The following is a 23095-nucleotide window of genomic DNA, read 5'->3' as shown; positions in this document are numbered from 1 at the left end:
GCTCAGCACACAATAAGAAAGCCCCAATAACACACACTTCCCTCAAGAGTCCTGTATCTGCTTCTCCTTTACCTGGAGAACTCCCTCTCTAAACTCTGTTAGCACTCAACTGTTTCAAGCTCCTTGGTCGCTTGCCCACTGCCTTATAAAGCCCTTGTTGCCTCATGATCCAAGTTGGAATCTTTGGTGAACTCAGCTCCTTTTTAGCTCATTCCTGTAAGGACAGTGGCGAGCACTCGCTTGTCCCGTCCATCAATGGACTTGAAAACCCATCAGGATCTGCTGAGGTGTATGGCCCAGAGTCTCAACATGCCAATGGAGGAAGTAGTCAGGGACTCGGATACAATAGAAGACATTTTGGCCACCAAGCACCCTGCAAACATTGTCTTGCCCCTTAAGATCATCCAGGCAACTACTAAGGTGCTAAGGCAGAACCTAGCTTCAATTGCACTTGTGGCCATGGGGGTTGATGTGGAACTTTGTCCTTCAAAAGGCATACAAACACCTGATAACACGCTCATAGCCAGGGTCACTGGTAACCAGTGCAGTGAACTGTGAGGAGTCCCAAGGCTAAATGGGGTCAGTGCCCAAAAATAGAGGCAAAGTTGCTGGACCTCTTCAGTCACAGGATCTACTCATCCAGGGGGCTCCAGCTCCATGTTTCCCAGGTGGTACAAAGCTGCCACATGTTTAACTCCTAGTATATACTGTCAAAGTTCCAGAAGCTTCTCCCATCCAACTTCTCTATCCAACTTCTACCATACCTAGGCCCAGGTCATCTCGGTTCTCTGGGCCCGAAGCATAGTAGGAATGGGATATTCTATCCAGTTCTTTATCTTCCTGCCTTCTCACCCACCTTCCCTGTCCCTCTTCAGGGGCTCCTCTCATGAGCAACTCCTTATTCAGGAGGTACAATTGCATCTCTCTCAAGGGGCAATAGACAAGGTTCCTCAAGAGCTCCGGGGCAGGTGTTTTTGTTCCTGCTACTTCATTATCCCCAAGGCCAAGAGCCTTCGCCTTACCCTAGACCTGAGGAACTTGAACACATTCATAAAGAAGTTCAGCTTCTCCGTGGTTTCCCTGGCTATCGTCATTTTTTTCCCTGGATCTGGGAGACTGGTATACCGCCCTCGACCTCAACAATACATTCTTTCTCCTATCCATCATCCTCCATCCGACAATTCCTCAGATTTGTAGTAGCAGTTCAACGCTATCAGTTCACCTTGCTTCTCCTTGATCTTGCCATGGCCTCTTATGTTTTTATTAGGGCTGTCAATTGAGCTGTGTTAACGCCTGCAATTAACGCAGGACAGGATTAACCTATTAATTGTTTTAATGCATTAAACATCACAGGTGCATTAATCACTTCAAAGGAAAAGCGCAAATGGAGCTGGGGATCAACTGGAGTCCCCAGCTGATCCCAGGCTTCAAGCAGTGCTGCCCCGTTGAAACGCTGCCACGGCATTTCAAAGGGGAGGCACATGCGATTAATCGCGATTAAATTTTTTAATCGCTTGACAGCCCTAGTTTTTTATGAAATTCATGGCAGCGGTGGCAGCCTTCCTGCACAAAAACTGGGTGAAGGTCTTTCCATACTTGGACTACTGGCTTACCAAAGGTAAGTGCAGGGCATAAGTCCTAAAGTGCATAGCAATTGTAAAGTTCATATCTGCACATCTCCGCCTCATTCTAAACACTACCACATTTGTCCCTACATGAAGAATCGAGTTCGTTGGGTGACTACTTCCCTACCTGATGCATGCTTCCAGACCGTGGTGAGATGATCAATGGCCCCCTTCAGGGCCTGGCCACCACTGTGTGAAACTGAGATTCTTAATCCACATGGCCTTCTGTGTTCGTGCTGCATCATGCCCAGTTATGCCTTTGCCCACTGCAGGCATGGTTAGCATCAGTGTTTAAGATTTCCAGAGACTTTATGAACAGTGCTTGAAAGACATTCCAGGCTGACACACAGTGCGCATGCTTATTCTATCTGTAGAATATAGATAGGGACCCCACACCTTGAAAAACCTCTAGGTACAGGTAAATGTCCATTTCTGGTTTTATGATGAACTTCAGAAGCTATTGCTTTTTGTAGCAACACTGTATGTTGAAAAAACATTGCTATGGGCCATGTGACTGAGATATGGAGGTGTGTGAAAAGCCCCAAATGTAAGTTCTTAAACATGTATCTACTTCCACTATGCATTCATATGACTTGTATGTGTGCCATGTTTGCAGATGCAAGGGCAGACTGCACCTGCTCCAACTCGAGGCACTACCAAGCACAGTGGAGGCAGTGGGGATGATGTTGAGGAAGGAGAAGAGCAAGAGGATATAGGGAATGATGTTGTGGATCTTCTGCCAAGAGCAGAGATTAGGTGAGTTTAGATTCAATAAACAAAGGACTGATTCTGCTGCTACATATTCTAAAATGAGCAACTTTGTATCCTAAGTGTTTTTTTTCTCTGTTTTGGTTCACTCCTGGCCTTTGAAAGGCAGTCAGAGTTTAAGGTTCATGTGTGGTGCTCTTATAATACAAAATGATACTGAATTTCAGGGATTGCTCTTTTTTTCCTACAGTGATAAGATTACAGATGAATTGGTATCTAAGATCGGGGACAAAAACTGGAAGATCCGAAAGGAGGGTCTGGATGAAGTGACAAGCATCATTAATGATGCCAAATTCATACAGCCAAATATAGGAGAACTTCCAGCTGCCTTGAAGTGTCGTCTCAATGACTCCAATAAAATCTTGGTATGCTACTAAAAATCCTCATGTCTGAAGCAAAGTCCTGTTCTACTCCCTTCAGACTATTATTTAACCCGCTTCCATTCTTTCGTGGATTGGGGACTTAAAAAGTCAATCATTGTTTCATCCATGAAAGATTTTTTTATTGAAGTCTGTATATTCGAGCATTAAAATAGACAGCTAGTCAATTAATGAAATGGGTCGTTCTAGAGCCTCTATCTGCTATTTCCCAGTTTTTAGAGGCATTTTTATTCACATTGGTATGTAAAGACCCCACAAACAAGAAGGATGATCCAGCTGTCTATGTACAAAATAAGCTGCTATTTAATTTTTAAATTAATAATAAATGCAACACCAGGAGAATAAAAGCCTTTTTTAGGCAAAAGTGACTTTTTACACTGGTATCACTTTAAATCTACGTGAAACACAGCAATAACTTTGCTTATTCATGGCATAAACTATTTCTTGCTATCCTATGGAAGTGAATGTGGGACTAAGCATGGACTCATAGCCCTTCAAGAGATAGTATCGATAAACCTTAATACCACCATCATGTTGCTATTCTGTTTGTAGTTGGGGATGGAGAGTTTGAGTATAAGCACCTAATAATGTGTTGTTTAAAAAAAAAAAAAAAATTCTCATCCAGGTTCAACAAACACTGAGCATTCTCCAGCAGTTAGCCACAGCAATGGGCCCAAACATCAGGCAACACGTGAAAAGCCTGGGCATTTCCATCATCACAGTCCTTGGGGACAGTAAGGTAGGTCCTCCAGTCTGTCGTCGTCTTTAGGAGTGCAGGCTCTTCCTCAGTATACTTTACAGTACACTGGGAGCAATCTTCAATGTTTGATTTAAATTGGCCTAGATATTCAGAGGCAGGTGAGCATTTAGATAAGTTTCAGTAGCTTTCTGAATGCCGGGCAGAGCTTTGTCTTCCAAATTACAGTAGTTATCATATCTGAAAATATGAATACTGTCTGTACTGTGGTTAAAATAGTAGCTTATTTGTTCAATGTTTGCTGTACAATATAGTTCATCTTTGTATGCATAGTGTGTCCAGCTCTTCATCTTAAATTGATTTTTTCATAAGCTCCACTTATCAGTGTAGAAAATGCTGTCCTAGTACTGCTATCCTAGTACTGCCCATGCATCCCTGGTTTTTCTTTTTGTCCCCAGTAATTATTTGGCATTCTGGGCTCTGTGGACTCCCTGTAGGCTGGGGAGAAGTCCTTTAGATGCGGGACCTCCCGGAATATAATAGGACTGCTAACCTGAGCTGTTAAGTTGGTTTGCTGTGCAGGAATCTGTGCCAGGCCTAGCTCTCTGGGTAGAGTTATCGCTTATGCTGCTCCAATGTTGGAACATTCCCCCAGGCGATGAGCAGTTTTCTGTACTGTCTTAAGTTGTGAAGAATCCTGCTAACATGGGCCGTCTTGGAATGTGTCTGAAAAAAGAGATCTTAACAGTTCTAAACATGACTCTTTTTTACAGACAAAAGTATTTTTGCATGTTGGTTTGGAGTTTATTTTTGATGTGGCTCTACTTTAAGTTCTGTTTTGTTGAGAGCGAGAAGTGCATTTAATAGATTGAAGTAAATACGATCTAATTTGTTAGAACTTACTTCTACCTTGCCTTTTCCATAAACTCTGATATACTTGAAAAGTGGTGTAAACTAGCAGCTTAAGAGCATGCTGTTGCCCTTCCCTTTTTAGGTGTAATTGGGAAGAATTGGGTCATGCTGCGTGTGATAGCATTCTTCTTGACCTCAGCTGTTATGGGTATACCTGGGTTTTGGCAGTTCATAGAAGTATAGGGCTGGAAGAGACCTCCAGAAGTCCTCTAGTCCAGCTTCCTTTGCTGAGGCAGGACCAAGTAGACTATTCCTGACAGGCATTTATATAATCTGTTCTTAAAAACCTTCAATTATTGTGATTCCACCACCTCCTTTGGAAGCCTAGTCCAGTGCTTAACTATCCTTATAGTTAGACAGGTTACATAGTTTGGAAAATCTTTCTAAGACTTCCTTGCTGCAGATTCAACCTGTTACCACTTTCCATCTTCAGTGAACTTGGAGAACAATATCACAACTGAAGTATTCTTTATCGCAATCCTTAATATATTTGAAGACTATCGTTAGGTACCTGCTGAATCCCCCCTTTTTTTAAAATATACCCAGTTTTTAATCTTTTCTTATCGATCACGGTTTTTTTAATCTTCATCAGTTTTATTGCTGTCTTCTTTCCAGTTTGTCCCTAACTTTCTTAAAGTGTACCATCCAGAATTGGACACAGTAGTCCAGAAGAGCCTGACCAGTACAGAGTAGAAAAGAACAGTTACTTCCGAAATATCATATATATCACTTGTTTTAATACACCCCAGAATATTAGCTTTTTTTCATAACTGCATCACGTTAGCTTATATTTAGGGCCCTACCAAATTCAAAATCCATTTTGATCAATTTCACTCGCAGGATTTTAAATATCATGAATTTAAAGATTTTAGCGGTTTTAAATCTGAAATTTCATGGTGTTGTAATTTAAGGTTCCTTGCCCTAGAACGTGTGGAGTGGCGGGGTTACAGTGTTTGCTACTTTTATTTCTGTGTTGCTGCTGGCAGCAGTGCTGACTTCAGAGTTTGGCAGCATGGTATCCAGGGTTCCAGCTCTGAAGGGACAACTGTGACTAGCAGCAGTGCACAAGTAAGGATGGCACGATATGGTATTGCCACCATAACTTCTACACTGCTATTGGTGAGGCATTTATTTGAGTTGGGTGACCAGCCAACAGCTGCCACTCTTTAGCTGCCCGGCAATGCAGGTGTGACAATACTGCAATCCCCCTATAATAACCTTGCGACACACCCACATACACATTAATTTAAGGCCCTACTCATATTCAGTTTGTGCTCCACAATAAACTGGCCTACCTCCTGCTCCTTTTCAGTATCTCCTGATCCTGCCTGGATTCATAAACATGATAAACCTGTTTTTATATTCATGTAAATAATTATAACCTCCTTCTTTAGTTCTCTTAGGAGCTGTGGGTTTGAGATTATCCTTTCACTAGGGAGGAGCAGCAGACAAAATGTTCCTATTCCTTTTCTGCATCAGGCTTTAGCTAAACATGGCTGCTGACTAGTGTATTATGCCTATTTTTCAGTAACTTATCCATGTCTGCTTAGAGTAAGTTGCATTTTGTGATACTGAGACTTGGGTTTCCTGGAAGTGAACAGATGTGAATTCTAGAGTCCTTAGTGCAGGATGATATAATCTTTGATGGAAAGGGTGATCCCAGAATCTCCCCAGTTTCTATATTCTTGCTACAGAACAACGTACGTGCTGCTGCCCTGGCTACTGTGAATGCCTGGACAGAACAGACTGGTATGAAAGAATGGTTGGAAGGAGAGGATCTGTCTGAGGAGCTCAAAAAAGAAAACCCTTTCTTGAGACAAGAGGTAAAGATTGGTACTATGCACCTGAGTTTGTTCTTTATACCATTTGAATGCATCTTAGCCACAGTTTGAGCGCAACTATAGAAATAAAGGGTTGAGGCTAGTGCAGAGTACAGTAACTGAGCACCTTATCATGAGGATAATGTGTAATTCAGTTTGTGTACTGACTTGTAACATTAAATAGGAAAATTTAACAAAGATGGTAAAAGGATTTAAAAAGAGAAATCCTAAAATGTTACTTCTCTCAAAGGAGTCTTCCTTTATTCTTGCAAGCAAAGCTGAGATTTTGGGGTGTTGCCTGAGCCAGGGATGCTGCAAGTACAACTCACTGATCAAGAGTAATTAACTCTGAAATGCTGCCCCATTTTTAACTTGGAGTAGGAGTCATGATGGAGCCTAGCCACTTGAGTCAAATTATTTATATACTGGGATATGTAGTCTTTGTGGGCTGCACTTTAGTGTTTAAGATCTGGGTGGTTGCAAATTGTGACAATCTGAGTCTTGGTGCTCTCAACTAAATCTACACAAATTCTGCTCCTGTAAAAACTGCAGGTGACTCTCTACCACAATGCATATTTCAAACATTAGTTACATTCTAAAAAGCAAAACTAACCTGTGCTATCTCCTTCCAGCTTCTGGGCTGGTTAGCTGACAAGCTGCCTACCCTCCGTTCTGTTCCTTCTGATTTGCTTTTGTGTGTGCCTCACCTGTACTCCTGCCTGGAGGATCGAAATGGAGATGTGCGTAAAAAAGCACAAGATGCCCTGCCATTTTTTATGATGCATCTTGGTTTTGAGAAGATGGCCAAAGCTACTTGCAAGCTGAAGGTATTTTGTTAGACTCTTACCTGAGAAAGAAGGCAGAGTATAAATGAGCTTGAGTGAAAGTGTGCATAATACCTGTGGCAAAGGTCTGACTCACTAGTGACCTTGTGAATGACTTTGAGCCGTATAAGCTCTCGGGAATCACTGCTGATTTCATTTGTGAAATAATTGACCTTCAATGAGTGTGACTGAAGCTATTACATGTTCCACATTGCCACTTCTAATTCTCCAAAGCCACTGCTCTTCTGGCTAAAATATCTTGCACACTGCACTTTTAAACTGCAGCCATTTATCTCATGTTCATAGCCTATGGCATGGCATATCTGTATAATAATCTCTTTCTCTCTAGCCAACTTCCAAAGATCAGGTATTGGCCATGCTAGAAAAAGCCAAAGCTATTATGCCAGCCAAACCTGCTGCTCCTGCTAAGACATCTTCCAGAGCGGTAGGAGCAGCTCCAGCCAAATTCCAGTCTGCATCAGGTAATCTATCTCATCATGCTGGATAATGTATTGGAAAGCATCATTTCCTTTGAAAAGAGTAATTGGAAGGCCAATACTGAAACTTCAGTGTTACACTAGTGTGAAAGGTGTGTGTGTAAGACATAGACCCTTTCAGGATAGCTTTGTTTTAAGAAGCATGAAATGAGGATATAGGGGATAAGAATGAGTCTGTAAAGTCTCCTATCAGGTAGTAAGTTGAATGTCAGGGGAAGACAAGTTTCATTTGGGGCAGATGCTTTTCATTGGAATACAGAAGCAAACCAGTTAATCACAGGGTTGTGGTGTGGTACTGGTAAATCACAAGGAAGTCAAGTCATTAAAATTTTTCTACTGTGGAATTAGTCACTACCTAGTCTGAAAAGCTTTTTAAGGACAATTTCCTGTTGGTGAATGGACTCAATTTTGCAAAATATGTTTGAAATCTCTTGTTTCCAAGCACCTGCGGAAGAATCAGGGTCTAGTACTATGGAGAACAAGACTGACCCCAAAAAGGCCAAAGCAGGAGGAGCTGCATCTAAAACTAAGGTACAGTGACACCACCACTCAGACTCATGAGCCAGGTTCTGGTTGGGGATTATTAAAGCTTGATAGTGAAGCACTTAATGCTTTTACAGAGATGGCCTGTGCAAACCTATAAGAATTTTAATGCTTTGAATTGAAATATGCTCTTCATGTCTGTAGTTCTGATTGTGCTCCTATAGTTGTTTTTATTCAGTCCTACTTAATAGGCTTGCCATGGTCTGAAATTCAGATAACTGGGTCTTGAACTTTTTACTGTAAACCTTCTTGGCTTCTTTTATCTAATATGGTCTGTATTTAAAATGTATCTTGATGAACTGTTTTGTGTACAATTCCAATTCGATAACCTCTAGTTTTAAACAGTAATTTTGAATCCACACACTAGAGAAATTCCCATCTTTAGTCCCCCACATCCAAAGGTATATCTCAGCACAGTGAACAACAGGGATGGTTGAGGATATAGTTGGTTGTACCTGAACTCCCATTAGTGTATCTTTTAAACATTCTGTCAATTTGCTATTGAATTTACCGGAGAAGTGGGGCAGCTCCAGGTATTGGGTGCTACTGAAACTATGACAGTCCAACTAGGTACATATCTGGAACAGGAAAAACATCAGAGGTTAAGTTGTCTTCATAAACCTGCAGCCACTGTATTCCTGCAGCCACTGTAATCCTTCATGTAAACTCTTTCAAATAAACTAGAATGAACACTTTTGAGTGCACAGCAGGCTTGGAGGCTTCAGGTCTAATGGGAGCGATTTAGAGTTGTATGTTGAGTTGTCTAACGATCAAGCCTTTTCTGTGGCCTGTTGCAGCAGTCTGATGGTAATAACAGTATGTCGAAGGGCAATACCAGCCTCTCCAAGGCTAATACAAGCCTCACCAAAGACAGTACCAGTCTGACAAAGAACAAACCCATCAAGCAGGTACCAAGTTAGTTGAGAGCCCTCCTCCCCTTAGGTGATTGGTGCACTGGCCAAGTCTGAAGCGTCCTCTCACCAAAGGCTATTCCATCCACACTTTGCCATGGGTTTTGCTTCCACACCACCAGAGCATGTACCTGAGGATTCTAACCACTTTTAGCAGCTTCTACTTGGGTCTCATACACATGACTAGCATGAGGTCGGGGTACTGTCTGTCTGTCATCACTTGGAATGAAGGGTTGTGTATAGATTTTTGCAGTGGTTTCTGCTCAGTACCACTTCTACTTTTTCAGGGTACGCAAGGGAAGAAGGTACCAAGCAAGCCCAACCTGAAAGAAGATGACGACAGATCAGGTCCTATTTTTATTATAGTCCCAAATGGGAAAGAACAGAGAATGAAAGATGAGAAAGGATTGAAGGTAAGAGGGAGCTTAAGAGCATGCTCAGTTATACAGATTTAGGCCATAAAGGAAGTACATTCTATTACCTATGAGCTTAAAGTTACACCTTATGTACAATAAGAATCCAATCTTCATTTGATACTTCTAAGCTAAGGACCAAATATTATAGGCTATTGACAAGGTCTTCGGTCTCTGTAAGAAAGCAAAAACTGTTTCCTAAGAAGTAGCAGAAGCCTAATTGCTTTAGCGCACACTTAAAACTAGATTGGACCAAATAAAAAGTACAATATGTAACAAACCTGGCCATGCTCTGGGAGATGGACAAGGTGACCTAAGAGACTCCATAGCTTTTATTTCTTTATTCTAACAAGTATCTATTGCCAGACTTTTCTCCTAACAAATCTTAATTTGCAGACTTTCTTTGGAAACCTATACTTTCTCAATTCTCTGATAATGGTTGTGCCTCCAAGTGGTTTATATGGGTACATATCCATAGACCTGGTTTAAAAATGAGGTGTTTTGACTTGGACAACCTACAGTATTAACACTAACTTGCTTTCAAATGCACTGAATCGAAACACGTGCATTTTTTTTGGTGGGAGGAGGGAATTTGGAATTCTCTGAACCTGTTCTATCAACTCAGTAACAAGTAGTATATTGCTAGCCTTGAGTTACAAGTACTCTTTTTTGTTTCTTGTTTTATAGGTGCTGAAGTGGAACTTTACTACCCCCCGTGATGAATATATAGAGCAGCTAAAGACTCAGATGTCCACCTGTGTTGCTCGATGGCTACAGGATGAGATGTTTCATACAGATTTTCAGCACCACAACAAGGCACTGGCTGTGATGGTAGAGGTGAGTCAACAATAAAACATTGGATGTCCTTTGCCATGTTCAACTATTACAGCAGTGTAAAATCAAGTTAGGAGTTCTTTCTAAGTGGGCAATAAGTTGAGTCTTCATGGTACTGTTTTGAGCACACAGTTCTCAAGTTAAAAGCCTTTAAGAGGACACTTTCAGAAGAACAATACAACTTAGTATTAATCTCTTTTGCTGAGGGAAGGGGGATGCTGCTGCTCTGAATTTGATTAGTGAAATCTAGTAGCAAGTGGGACAGTTAAGAACCTAAAAACAGCTATACTGGGTCAGACCAAACGTCCATCCAGCCCAGTCGAACAATAGTTGCCAATGCCAGGTGTCCCAAAGGGATTGAACAAAATAGGTAATCCCCAAGAGATCTATCCCCTGTCACCCTTTCCCAACTTCTGATAAACAGAGGCTAGGGACATCATTCCTGCCCATTCTGGCTAATAGCTGTTGATCAACCTATCTTCCATTAACTTATCTAGTTCTTTTTTGAATCCTGTTCAAGTCCTGGTCTCTACAACATTCTCTGGCAAGGAGTTCCACAGGTTGACTGGTCAGTACTAAAGAGAGTTCCTTTGGTTTGGTTTGAACCTACCTATTAATTTCATTTCATAATCCCTAGTTCTTGTGTTATGGGAACAGGGAAAAAAATTATTTACTTATTTTACTTTCTCTACACCAATCATTTTATAGACCTTTCATATCTGCTCCTCCCTCCCCATCTCCTCTTTTCTAAGCTTAAAAAGTCCTAGTTTTTATTAATCTCTTCTATACGGTAGCCATTCCATATCCCTAATCATTTTTGTTGCCCTATTCTGAACAGTTTCCAATGCCAAGAGATTTTTTTTTAGATGAGTCATGGAGTATTCAAGATGTGGGCATACCAAGGATTTATATAGAGGCAGTAAGATATTCTCTCTGCCCTTTTTAATTCATAACATTCTGATTGCTTTTTTTAACTTCTATTCCACATTGAGTAGATGTTTTCAGAGAACTATTCACAGTAACGCTAAGATCTCTCTCGAGTGGTAATAGCTAATTTATTCTCCATTTTATACATATAGTTAGGATTATGTTTTCTAATATGTATTTTTTTGCATTTATCAGCATTAAAATTCACCTGTCATTTTTGTTCCCCAGTAACCTAGTTTTGTGAGATCCTTTTCAAGCTCTTCAGTCTGCTTTGGACTTTCCTATCTTGAGCAGTTTAGCATGAGTTGCAAATTTTGCCACCTCACTGTTTACCCCTTTCTCTCTCTCATTTATGAATATGTTGAAGAGGATTGGTCCCAGTGCAGACTTCTGTGGAACACCACTAGTTCTCTTTCCATTCTGAAAATTGATAATTGATTTCTACCTTTTATTTCCTCACTTTTAACCAGTTATCAATCAACAAGAGGTCTTTCCCTCCTTATTCCATGCCAGGTTATATTGCTTAAGGGCCTTTAGTGAGAGACATTATCAAAGAGTTTCTGAAAATCTAAGTACACTACATCTGTTAGATGCCCCCTCTCCCCCCACCCCATCCACATGCCTATTGATCCCTTCAAGGAATTCTAGTAGATTGTTGAGGCATGATTTCCCTTCACAGAAACAATGTTGACTTCTCTCAACCGATTATGTTCATGTATATGTTTGACAATTCTGTTTTTAGTATAATTTCAACCACTCTGCCCAGTACTAAAGTTAGACTTACCAGCCTGGAATTGCCAGGATCACCCCTAGAACCCTTTTTAAAAATTGGCATCACATTAGCTATCCTTCAGTCATTACACACACAAGATGATTTGAAGGATAGATTACAAACCACAGTTAGTAGTTCTGCAATTTTCACATTTCCATATAAGCACTTTAAAAACACTGCATTGTTTAGCTGTCAGCCATTACTTGATGTGACTTGATGGACTCAGTTTCGTTTGACTGTTTCTCATCAGATCTTTCCAGTTTTTTTTAATCATCTTTCATCCTCTCCTCTTCCTCCTAGGACATAGAGAATCTCTAATAGAGCCTCCCCTAAGAGATGTCTCTGTCTGATCCATGTGTTCCTCTGCACTGGTCAGCTTCCCTCAGCCTTTAGTTTAAAAAATGGTCTACGAGCTTTCTGATTTTAAGTGCCAGCAATCTGATTCCATTTTGATTTAGGTGGAGCCCACCCTTCCTGTATAGGCTTCCCCTTTTCCCAAAAGTTTTCCAAATTTACAGTAAATCTAAACCCTTCCTCCTTACACCATCTCATCCACACAATGAGATCCTGCAGTTCTGCCTGTCCACTTGATCCTGCACATGGACCTTGAAGCATTTCAGAGAATGCTACCATAGAGGTCCTAGATTTCAGTCTTTCCTAGCAGCCTAAATTTTGGCCTCTAGGATCTCTCTCATATCCTTTCCGGTGTCATTGATATCTACATGTCCCACAACTGCTGTCTCCTCCCCAGCACTACACATACACCTAACTAGATGTCTCAAGATATCCACAACTTTGCACCAGGCAGGCAAGTCCCACACAATTTTCCTGGTCATCGCCAACCCAACTGTCTGTTTTTAATAATTGAATCCCTTTTACTAACAGTATCAGAGGGATAGCCGTGTTAGTCTGAATCTGCAAAAGCGACGAGGAGTCCTGTGGCACCTTATAGACTAACTGAAGTGTAGGAGCATAAGCTTTCGAGGGCAAAGACCCACTTCGTCAGATGCATGTAGTAAGATACATGCATCTGACGAAGTGGGTCTTTGCCCTCGAAAGCTTATGCTCCTACACTTCAGTTAGTCTATAAGGTGCCACAGGACTCCTCATCGCTTTTACTAATAGCTATCTTTTACTATCACCTGTCTTTTTCTAACAACTGGATTTCCCTCATCCAGAGAGGATATCACAACATCATCTGGAAGGAGAGTCCCAACTATGGGCTCATTTCTCCTTCTCTGATCCTTTCACCCTCCTCATCAGCACAGAGGCTGTCTGACCAGGAGTGGGACTGTTCTACTGTGTCTTGGAAAGTCTCATCTGTATACCTCTCTGCTTCCCTTAGCTCCTCCAAATCAGCAACTCTGGTCTCTAATAAATTAGGTGATTTTTGGTTTCAGCTTTCACTAAAGAATGCTGACTATATCTAGCCTTGTCTAAACTTCCCCTCTAAACTCCCTCATAATAGTCCTCTATTAGCTACTCCTGTATGCTAGCTCCTCGGGTAAGTTAAGAATGGGCTTTTTATAACCCTGGCCTTTCTGAGTAGCCTCTTCCTTTCCCTTCCCTCCTCTCCTCTCCCCTCCCCCCACTCAGTTAAGGCTTGATGGGTGAGAAAGGGATTAGGTATCAAAGCCTCACTACAAAGCTTTGAACCTTGCCTAGCAGTCCACTAGCCTTAGCTCACGTACCTCTACACAAGTTCAGCACACAGTATCTTTCAGGCAAGGAGCAAATTGGTTAGTGTTTAATTGAGGGGATCTCACTAAGGCAGGCATGTCCAAAGTCCGGCCCGTGGGCCAATTGCGGCCCGTGTTCCGGTTTAATACGGCCCCCCGGGTAATTTGGCAATATCTATCTTTTATGGCCCCCAACGAATCCATATGTATTGAGATGAATACATTGTAAAATCTCAGTTAATGTCAGTTGGTCTAAATCAGTTATAAATATATTTGGACTCAACATGTATACTTGGTGTTATGTTCCTGTTCATATTTTTTGAACTTAAAAGTTGACAGACAACCTTTATTACCAATAATATGTAATGTACTTTACAATGTTCCTGACATATATTTCAGCTTCCTGGATTTTTTTTTTTCATCTGGCCTTCAGATATGAAAGGCAGAGTGATTTAACACCTGTTTAGATTTGTCATCCATGTGACGAAATGAAAAGTATGCCGTTTGCAATAAACTTTGCATAAAATAGTTAATTTGCATTTAATTTTAATGGTTCAAAGAATGTCAGGCAAAATGGTCGGCCCTCACGCATGTTCACTTCATCAAATCTGGCCCTCTTTGAAAAAAGTTTGGACACCCCTGCACTAAGGCTTATGAATCGCTACAACAGGAAGCCACCACCTATAAATACATTATCCTGGGTCAGACATTTTTTTTATTATACTTTGCCCTTTCCCTCACCATTGTTCCCTGGGCCGTTCCATTTATGTATTTTGATCCTACACAGCCTGATACATTTTTTCCCTTACATTCCAAGCACTTGGAGAGTGAAAAAGATGGCGTCATCAGCTGCCTGGATCTGATCTTGAAGTGGCTCACCCTACGGTTCTTTGATACCAACACAAGTGTTCTGATGAAGGCCCTTGAGTACCTTAAATTGCTTTTCACCTTGTTGAGGCAAGAAGAGTATCACCTTACTGAGAACGAGGCATCCTCTTTCATCCCATATCTTATCCTGAAGGTATTACATCCCGAGGGAAATTGATATGATGTGTCCCTGGACACTAGCTAATGCTGTAGTTATTCTGTTCTGTACTGCTTTGCGGAAGTTGCTTTTGAATAGCAAGGGTGTGTATGTAGTTGGGTTTTTGAGTGTACACCTGGTATCATGGCAGATTAACTGGTACAGTATGCTGATGGATGGCATGGAGTGTTTAAAAGCATTTGTCCTGCTTTCTTTTCTCTCTGATCATCATCCTCCTCTTTTCCTCCCAGGTTGGGGAACCGAAAGATGTTATCCGCAAAGATGTGCGTGCCATCCTGAATAGGATGTGCTTGATCTATCCAGCCAGCAAGATGTTCACTTTCATCATGGAGGGAACAAAGTCCAAAAACTCCAAACAGCGGGCAGGTAGGGAATAACATTATTTGCCTGCAGAACTTGTGGCATTCCATTGTACACATCAGACTCATTTCAGAATGTACTATGGGTCAGGATATACTGACAACACTTTTTCTGAAGTCTGAGTGTTTTGCTTACCCCTGATATTTTCCCCCTTTACTAACATGCACGCTCCCTGCCTGAGCCATAAACAGTATGTCTCAAGCAGATTCACTGTTGTCTCTGACAGATCTGCCAATAAGAGTGATTAGGAAAAAGTGTTAATCACTTTTGTCTAACCCAACATCACACATGCACAAATGGTTAAACTGTGCAGCTTTCATTGATTTACCTTCCTACCAGTCGCTCTGTTCCTATCCTGAAGTATTATAGAAAACAAATGAACCTTTCATACTGCAGAACTGCCTCAAATCAACCCTTCCCCCACCATAGAACCGTGCATTGGATTTGAAGCTTCACTTAAAGAGTTTAGCCCCTGGTTGTGAAGAGAACTTTTGGAATATAAGTAGTGGAAGGTTGTGTTTGAGAATCTTCCAGCAACCTGAAACAGCTGTATGAACTGTCCCTATTTATCTCTTTGTGATCAACTAATTATTACTTTAGTGATAAATGGTAGAAATTATTTCACTGCTACTCATTTTATCAGAAACATTAATGTGAATATGGAGGGCAAAATTTGGGTGGGGGACTGAGGCAACTGGCTTCTGTTGAGTTGCTGGATAGCAAATGGAAAACTCAAGCACCCTTCGAAACTAAGTTCTCTCTAACTCTGCCCACTGCATAAAGGGAATTTTTGGATTGTCACCAAACTGAGCACTTAGGGTATGTCTAGACTACATGGCTCCGTTGACAGAGCCATGTAGATGAGTTTACTAGACATAGGAAAATGAAGCAGCGATTTAAATAATCGCCGCTTCATTTACATCAAAATGGCCCCTGTGCTGTGCCGATCAGCTGCTTGGCAGCACAGCGTGGTAGTCTGGATGCTCCGCGGTCGAAGAAGGAAGCCTTTGTTGACCGCTCAGGTAAACCTCATTTCACGAGGCATAACGGAGCGGTTGATAAAGGCTTCCTTCTTCGACCGCAGAGCGTCCAGACCACCGTGCTGTGCTACCAAGCAGCTGATCAGCACAGCGTGGTGGCCATTTTGATGTAAATGAAGTGGCGATTATTTAAATCGCTGCTTCATTTTCCTATGTCTAGTAAACTCATCTACATGGCTCTGTTGATGGAGCCATGTAGTCTAGACATACCCTTGAATGCCAGACACCAGAGGCATTGCAACAGAATATAGATTTAGGTCACTGCAGAGTATATTGAAATGGGGCACTTGTCTATTTAACTATCTTGGTTGAGTGTCAATTAAAAAAATCTGTTTCTGATCCCTTAGAGTGCCTCGAAGAGCTGGGGTGTCTTGTTGAGTCATATGGCATGAATGTGTGCCAGCCAACTCCTGGCAAAGCATTAAAGGAGATGGCGACTCACATTGGTGACAGGGACAACACTGTTCGCAATGCTGCACTCAACACCATCGTGACTGTCTACAATGTTCACGGGGACCAAGTTTTCAAGCTAATTGGAAACGTGAGTGAATGGAAATGGGAGGAGGTAGCCTGAACTAGCTTTTTATCTTGTGTAAGGGAATCTTTCACACTGAAATGGGTAGTGATCAATCATGGCACATCCTGCTACCGATAGTGGAATAGATGCCAAGAGCTGTATTTATGGTGTCAGTTTGTCTACCGTAACGCTTTATTTAAAAGTTAATTGATTAATTCCACATTATAGGACCTCTAATCTCCAGTAACAATAGGTGGCAAACTAGTATATTGAAGGAATAAGTGGTGATTGTAATTCCTTCATAGAGGACTGTATTGTTTGTAGTGTGATCTGCTTTAGAATGATGTTATGCTACTGGGTGATTTTGGAGGAACCTTGGATGAAGTTCTACACCTTTTAGTGTATTCCAAATGAGGGATAAAACCAGCTGCAGCAATTCTTGTCTTGCTGGCTTATTTTTTAAATGGAAATTCATTTAATCTAACATTTCACTCTAGCCCAGTTATTTCTATTCTGATGCAAGACTCATTCAGTTTCCCTTGGCTCCTTTTGATTGCACCAACTCATTCTATACTTTCAATGGACTGTGGTTGGCATCCCTTGCTCTTCCAGTGCCTATGGCCCCTCATAGCTCTGTCAGTGCACCTCAGTCATGACTTGCATCATCTGTTGCAGGGGGCTGGTAGGGGAAGAGGGTTATTAGAGACAATATTCTGTCTCGTGCTTCAAGTTACTGAAACTATGTAGTAAAGCAATAATGTAAAACAACCATTATAAAAATTCCGCTAACAAATCTAGGATGAAATTTCAAAATTGTGTCTTTAGTGGCAAGAACAACAGATGGGGGGCTTGGAAACCCTCTGTTCTGTTCCCAACTCTAGCCAGCCAGCCAGCATCATCTTTGGCCCAAGTCACATAGCAAATATATGAGAGAAATGCAATCTTCTATAGTGAAGAATGTTTTCTTCATGGAGTTCTACTTAGAAGAGAACTGTAAGAGCGAGGTAGTATTGTCATTACTTGGCCCCAGTAGCATTGCAACTGCATTTCTACATAAGAACAACTGCCCTGGTGACCATTAACTCCTAAAATTTGTCCTTTTTTTAAAAAACCACTTTTTTTAAAACAGAGCTTTTCCAGAAAGAATTCAGCAAAAGTTGGTCACATGAAAACCAGGGAATAGTTAAGGTGTGTGGTGATGGAACCTTAACTCTGCCTCTTCAAGCAATGTCCCACTATGTCTATAACATACACATGTGCTGTATTGAACAGGAGCTACTTACACTTGAACCTTTAGCCTACTTCATAAAAAGAACATCACTTTGGCTAAATTTTACAGCACCTTCACTTTTGTGCTTAATACCATCTAATGCTAGCTATACTTCCATTTATCCTTCATTAAATTCAGTTCACACTTATCTCCTCCTACCTAACTGCTCAATCCCCACGGCAAGTAGACCCCAGTACTACATTGCTGATGCAATGCAGTGCTGAAATGAGACCTAGTGTATCTCTCAAGGCCCTTATTAGGGATGTCAGCTATCGTTTAGTTGAATTGTCATGTAACAGCATGAAATCTTAGCATAACTATTTGATAGATCCTGGGGTGGAGCCAGCAGCTAGTGCACTCCCAACCCCACTCCCGGGGAACCCCCTGCTATCCTTTGTTGCTGATTCTCTATCAGAGGCAGCAGTGTGGATTGGCGTGCGGGAGTTGGTCTGCCGGGAGAGCCAGCTGAAAAATCCGCTCCCTGTGCAGACAGAATGCCTGCCACCTGGCACTATTGCCTCGGATACAGAGGTGGCAGACCGGGGTGCTGTTGGGGACCAACCTCTGAAGGGGGCTCAGACCTCCTGGAGACAGAGGGTGCTGCCAAAGATCAACCTCAGTCCATGACAAGCCCGGGCCATTACTGACAGGCTGCTGTATCTGATAGAGGCAGCAGTGTTGGGGCAGATGGGTCCACAGAGCCAGCGCACAGGAGGAGAGTGCTTCAAATCTGGCTTTCCACGAGTATTGGCTCCAGCCTGCCCCCTCACCTTCCGCACTGCTGCCGCTCTATCTGAGGCAGCAGAGTGGGGGGTGATAGAGGTGGATCCAGTGCTCATGAGGAATCCTCTTTAAAGCCAGATCCTCGCAGGCACTGGCTCCTGCTTCCCCCATTGCTGCCTCTGATACTCCTCCTCCCCCAACCCTTACTCTGTGTGAGTGCATGTAGTCGACCAGATTAACCAATTATCCAGGGTTTATTGGTTAATCATGTAGTAGGCTGCACATTGACATCCCTAGTCCTTATCCACCTCTTCTGACCCCTGTGTGAGCCAAAGGTGCTTCTATACATATCCAAAAGTTAACAGTCCTTCCAAGTTGCTCCAACTGTTTCTTCCACTTGTCAGTGTATTTACACAGTGAATGCAGCAGGAGGGCATGCAGATAATTCTGAATGACTTATGACTATATCCAGGCTTGTAGGGGATGGGATGTGAACATATAGTTGCTTGAACATGCACCTTAGTTCCTCACTTCCTGGTTTTCACAAATTCAGATTTTGATGAACTTGATATTCTGAAAGAGCATGAAATACCACAAGGTAATTTTGATACCCCATTAAGTTTTTTGTTGCCAGGGTTTCCCCATTCTATATAACTAAAAAGGTTTGTGGTTTGGCATTGAGACCTCTCCCTATGAATTATACCATTCTAATTGGCATTCCCCCTCAGATGGTATTTCTAAAGCAATTAAAACATGGAATAGATTGGTATACCAGTGTCAGTGTCTGCACTGTTAGTTGTGCACACTCTGAGGAATTCAGTATTTCACAAGTGTTTGGAGGTCCTATAGGAAGAATGTTATGAGGTGGGCGCCAATCTGCTGCTGCTACCTCTCCCATCTGCTCCTCAGCCTAGTCAATAATAAGGTATTCAAATAAATGTGTTTTGCTTCGGTCACTTATCCCTGGTAATTTTGCTTCCTATGTGAATCAGCTACACTGAAGTTCTCCTACTTTCCCTCCTTTTTGCTTATCCGTTAGTATTTTGAACTACTCCTTGGAATGAGCAGTTGGTTGACTATGCAGAAACAATCTTGAAGTCATCTCTTCTTACTCAAAAGCTCTATTCTCAGAACAACAGGGTTTAGCAGAAAATTGAATTTGCTGGACCTTTCAGCTTCTTAACCTTGGCTTTGCATGGTCAGTGCCCCCAGGGTGGCTGCTTGTGCAATCTTAAAAAGCCCTGCATTTTTAGAGGTGTCCCAAAGTTCAGTGAAGTGGAGAATGCATCTGACAAATGTGAGTATGCAGAAGCAACAATTTATCTGATAATAGTTCCTAGTAAGTAACTTCTTTTCCTGAATCCTTTTAAGTTTTAGTAAACTTAAGTCTTATCACTAGAAGATATGGAAGCCAAGCTCCTTTAAGCTAACCTCAGCTTGAATTATTCACACTTGATAAGTCCTCATTAACCACTCCAAGGTAAGAGGGCACCTCTCTTTGTAGGAAGCTGTCAGCACTGCCTGTACTTCTGTCTGGGATCTTGAGTGTGCTTTTATAATTCTCCATCTTGTCTTGCAGGGGTTCCCTTTGCTAAAACTTAATTTGTATACTGTATCTTCTAGCTGTAACGTCTTAACCATGAAAACATTAATTTGGATGACACTTCCCACAGATTCTACCATACTGTGGTTAGTCCTATTCAGGGCCTTAGGTTGCTGGTCTGTTTAGCCTCCCTCTTTTTATCCCATAGCACTATACAGTAACTACAAATAAATGGTGAGACTGTGTACATCATTGATGGCAACTGCAATTCCTGAAACATCTACAATTTGTAGATTGAACTGAAAAGTTGCCTTTCTCTCCCAGCTTTCTGAGAAAGACATGAGCATGCTGGAGGAGAGAATAAAGCGGTCTGCTAAGAGACCAGCTGCCGCTCCAGCAAGGCAGGCAGAAGAGAAACCTCAGCGTGTTCAGAGCACTAATGCTAATACTAGCGTGCTTCGGAAGGGACCGGCTGAGGACATATCTTCCAAACTCAAGTATGTAATGAAATAGTTATGATGATCTATGGCTTCTGCAATGTATGTGCTAAGAACATGGTCCGCAGTGTTTCCTTTGTTGTAGTCATTGTCTTTGCATGTTGTGAAAACTGGGCAGATAATGTTAAAGTATTTGAACCTTTTTTCATTGTTTTGTCTTGTCTGTCTGTCTTGAATCCTTTCTAAATGGTCTTGTGCCTTCTTTCACTGCTTCTCCATGGACAGAATTATGTATCGCACTTATAGGATGTAAGTACTGTCCACTAACTCCTTGGTAGCAGGGCTCTTGTATCTCTAACTTCTGACTTAGTCACAGAGAGGTTGATTGACTTATGTAGACCAGTTCTAGGTACTTGTAAATAACTTAGAGTAAAATGGCAAGAATAGAGAGCATCTACCAAGAGCAACTATGAGCCAAACTGCTAGCAGACATGGCAATTCCATGCTGGGCAGCTGCTGGAATTAGTGGGAGAACTCATTCCCATGTGTTGCATTAAACTTGGTATTGATTGGACTCTATTCTTAATTTGGTAGGGCCAGTGTAAAGAGGCCAGCTGGATGAGCATTTTGAATCTGAGTTTGGGGATACCCATACCACAAACAAAGCTCAGTAATTGCATCTTATGCCATGTGTCAGTGTATTGGATCATTCTGATTTTTTTTTTTTTTTTTTTTTTTTTTTTTGGATCATTCTGATTTTTTGTTAAGACCCACAGTGAAACTTATGTAATAGAGATTAAATTCCCTTTCTAAGATGCAAGTGTTTCAGGACCTTAGGGGGGAGTCTTGGATGCTCACTGGATTGTCACATTGCTAATTCAGTTAATGTACCTTTCCTTAACCACGTGAGAGAAGACCTGAGCTTCAGTAATATGTTCAGTCAATGCCGTCTTTGGTGGTATTGGATCTCAGTCATGTGGAGGAATGCATGCTTGTCACAACTTCAGTGTGACTTAAAGGGTTTATGGGGAAACCAGCAGCTTCTCAGGTGAATTATGAAAGCAAGTACCGTATATTCCGGCGTACAAGACGACTTTTGATGTTAAAAAACATCCCCCAAAAATCGGCTTTGCAAAGCCTCGGGGGAAGCCGGCGGGGGGGCGGCCCAGCAAAGCCTCGGGGGAAGCCGGCGGCGGGGCATCCCAGGCGCGCCTGGGCTGCCCCCCCGCCCGAGCCCCTCCGCGGCTTTGCAAAGCCTCGGGGGAAGCCGGCGGCGGGGCAGCCCAGGAGCGCCTGGGCTGCCCCCCCGCCCCCCCCCCCCCCCCCCCCCCCGCTGGCTTCCCCCAAGGCTTTGCAAAGCTGCTGCGGCTTTGCTCCCGGTGCCTCTGGTCTGCTGGGGCCTGTCTCCAGCAGACCAGGGACACCTGGAGCAAAGGAGGCGGAGGGGTGCTGGGGTATAAGACGAAACCCTATCTTTTAACTAAAAAATTAGGGGGTCGTCTTATACTCCCAGTCGCCTTATACACCGGAAAATACAGTAATTGGCAGCATCTCTCCTAACTTATAAGCCTTTACTACTAACAGTTGGGGGAACTGTAAAGGTTTCAATTAGAGGATTAAATTAAATCAGATCTTGAAAATCACTATCTTGATATGAGAGCTTTAGAACTACCAGTGGATGCTAGTGTTACCATGACCGCTTACCCTGTGTAGACATAAACACCTTTCTTCTGGTCCCATAGCCAAGCCCGCAATATGAATGTCCATTCTGAGACAACACATACAGTTCCACGGGAATTCCAGCTGGATCTAGATGAAATTGAGAATGACAACGGCACAGTTCAATGTGAGATGCCAGCACTTGTACAGCACAAACTAGATGACATTTTTGAGCCAGTCCTGATCCCAGAACCCAAGTGAGTTTTTATATGTATTCCTGTTTATATGTACTCGTGTTTAGCCAACCAAAACTAGAACCATTCTGAGTGGCAACATAGACAAACACTTGCATGTGGAAGTAAGGTTTTAAGACATTAAGACCTAGACTAGCATGAAGTCAGACATCAATGTAATGGTCTGTTGATTGTTATAAGACACAAGTAGGAAGATACATGTTGATAGGCTGTCATAAAAAATTATTAGCTGCGGGGGAGAGAGATTCTGAAGGGGGAAAAGAAGTTGCCCCTGAACTTACTACACAAAGGAAAAGGAAACCTGGTCTTACAGTTAATGCATGGTCTGAGTGAGGTTAGGTTGTAGTCTTAGTTCTGTTGCAGATGGTTTGTGTGGTTAAAACAAATCACTTAAATCTCTTTTCCATCTCCTGTAAATGAGAATGAAGTTCTCCCTGCAGGGATGTGATAGGAACTATTTTACCATGAAGAATCAGACTTCTTTCCCCTTTGAATTGTCTAGGATTCGTGCTGTCTCGCCCCATTTCGATGACATGCACAGTAATACAGCTTCCACCATCAACTTTGTCATCTCCCAGGTAGCCAGTGGTGACATAAATACTAGTATCCAGGCTCTGGCACAGGTAAGTGAAACTTTTATTTGAT

General features: G+C 42.1%; 1 protein-coding gene across 5 annotated transcripts in view; it reads left to right on the top strand.

The window, feature by feature from the left end:
- CKAP5 (cytoskeleton associated protein 5) overlaps nucleotides 1-23095 on the top strand; it is a 105627-nt gene that overhangs the window by 64904 nt on the left and 17628 nt on the right. For 4 of the 5 annotated variants that reach the window (XM_075927597.1, XM_075927598.1, XM_075927599.1 and 1 more), the window contains exons 21-36: nucleotides 2242-2381; nucleotides 2584-2758; nucleotides 3399-3512; nucleotides 6077-6205; nucleotides 6835-7029; nucleotides 7376-7508; nucleotides 7966-8054; nucleotides 8864-8974; nucleotides 9265-9390; nucleotides 10078-10227; nucleotides 14420-14623; nucleotides 14878-15013; nucleotides 16395-16588; nucleotides 20425-20597; nucleotides 22280-22453; nucleotides 22953-23073. In XM_075927597.1, the coding sequence (XP_075783712.1) occupies nucleotides 2242-2381; nucleotides 2584-2758; nucleotides 3399-3512; nucleotides 6077-6205; nucleotides 6835-7029; nucleotides 7376-7508; nucleotides 7966-8054; nucleotides 8864-8974; nucleotides 9265-9390; nucleotides 10078-10227; nucleotides 14420-14623; nucleotides 14878-15013; nucleotides 16395-16588; nucleotides 20425-20597; nucleotides 22280-22453; nucleotides 22953-23073 (2364 nt within the window). The remainder of the gene's footprint in view (nucleotides 1-2241; nucleotides 2382-2583; nucleotides 2759-3398; nucleotides 3513-6076; nucleotides 6206-6834; nucleotides 7030-7375; nucleotides 7509-7965; nucleotides 8055-8863; nucleotides 8975-9264; nucleotides 9391-10077; nucleotides 10228-14419; nucleotides 14624-14877; nucleotides 15014-16394; nucleotides 16589-20424; nucleotides 20598-22279; nucleotides 22454-22952; nucleotides 23074-23095) is intronic. The other variant, XM_075927601.1, reaches the window with a different exon arrangement.

Source organism: Pelodiscus sinensis, chromosome 4, assembly GCF_049634645.1.
Source record: "Pelodiscus sinensis isolate JC-2024 chromosome 4, ASM4963464v1, whole genome shotgun sequence".
NCBI classification, from domain to species: Eukaryota; Metazoa; Chordata; order Testudines; family Trionychidae; genus Pelodiscus; species Pelodiscus sinensis.
This window is presented reverse-complemented; position numbering and strand designations above follow the sequence as displayed.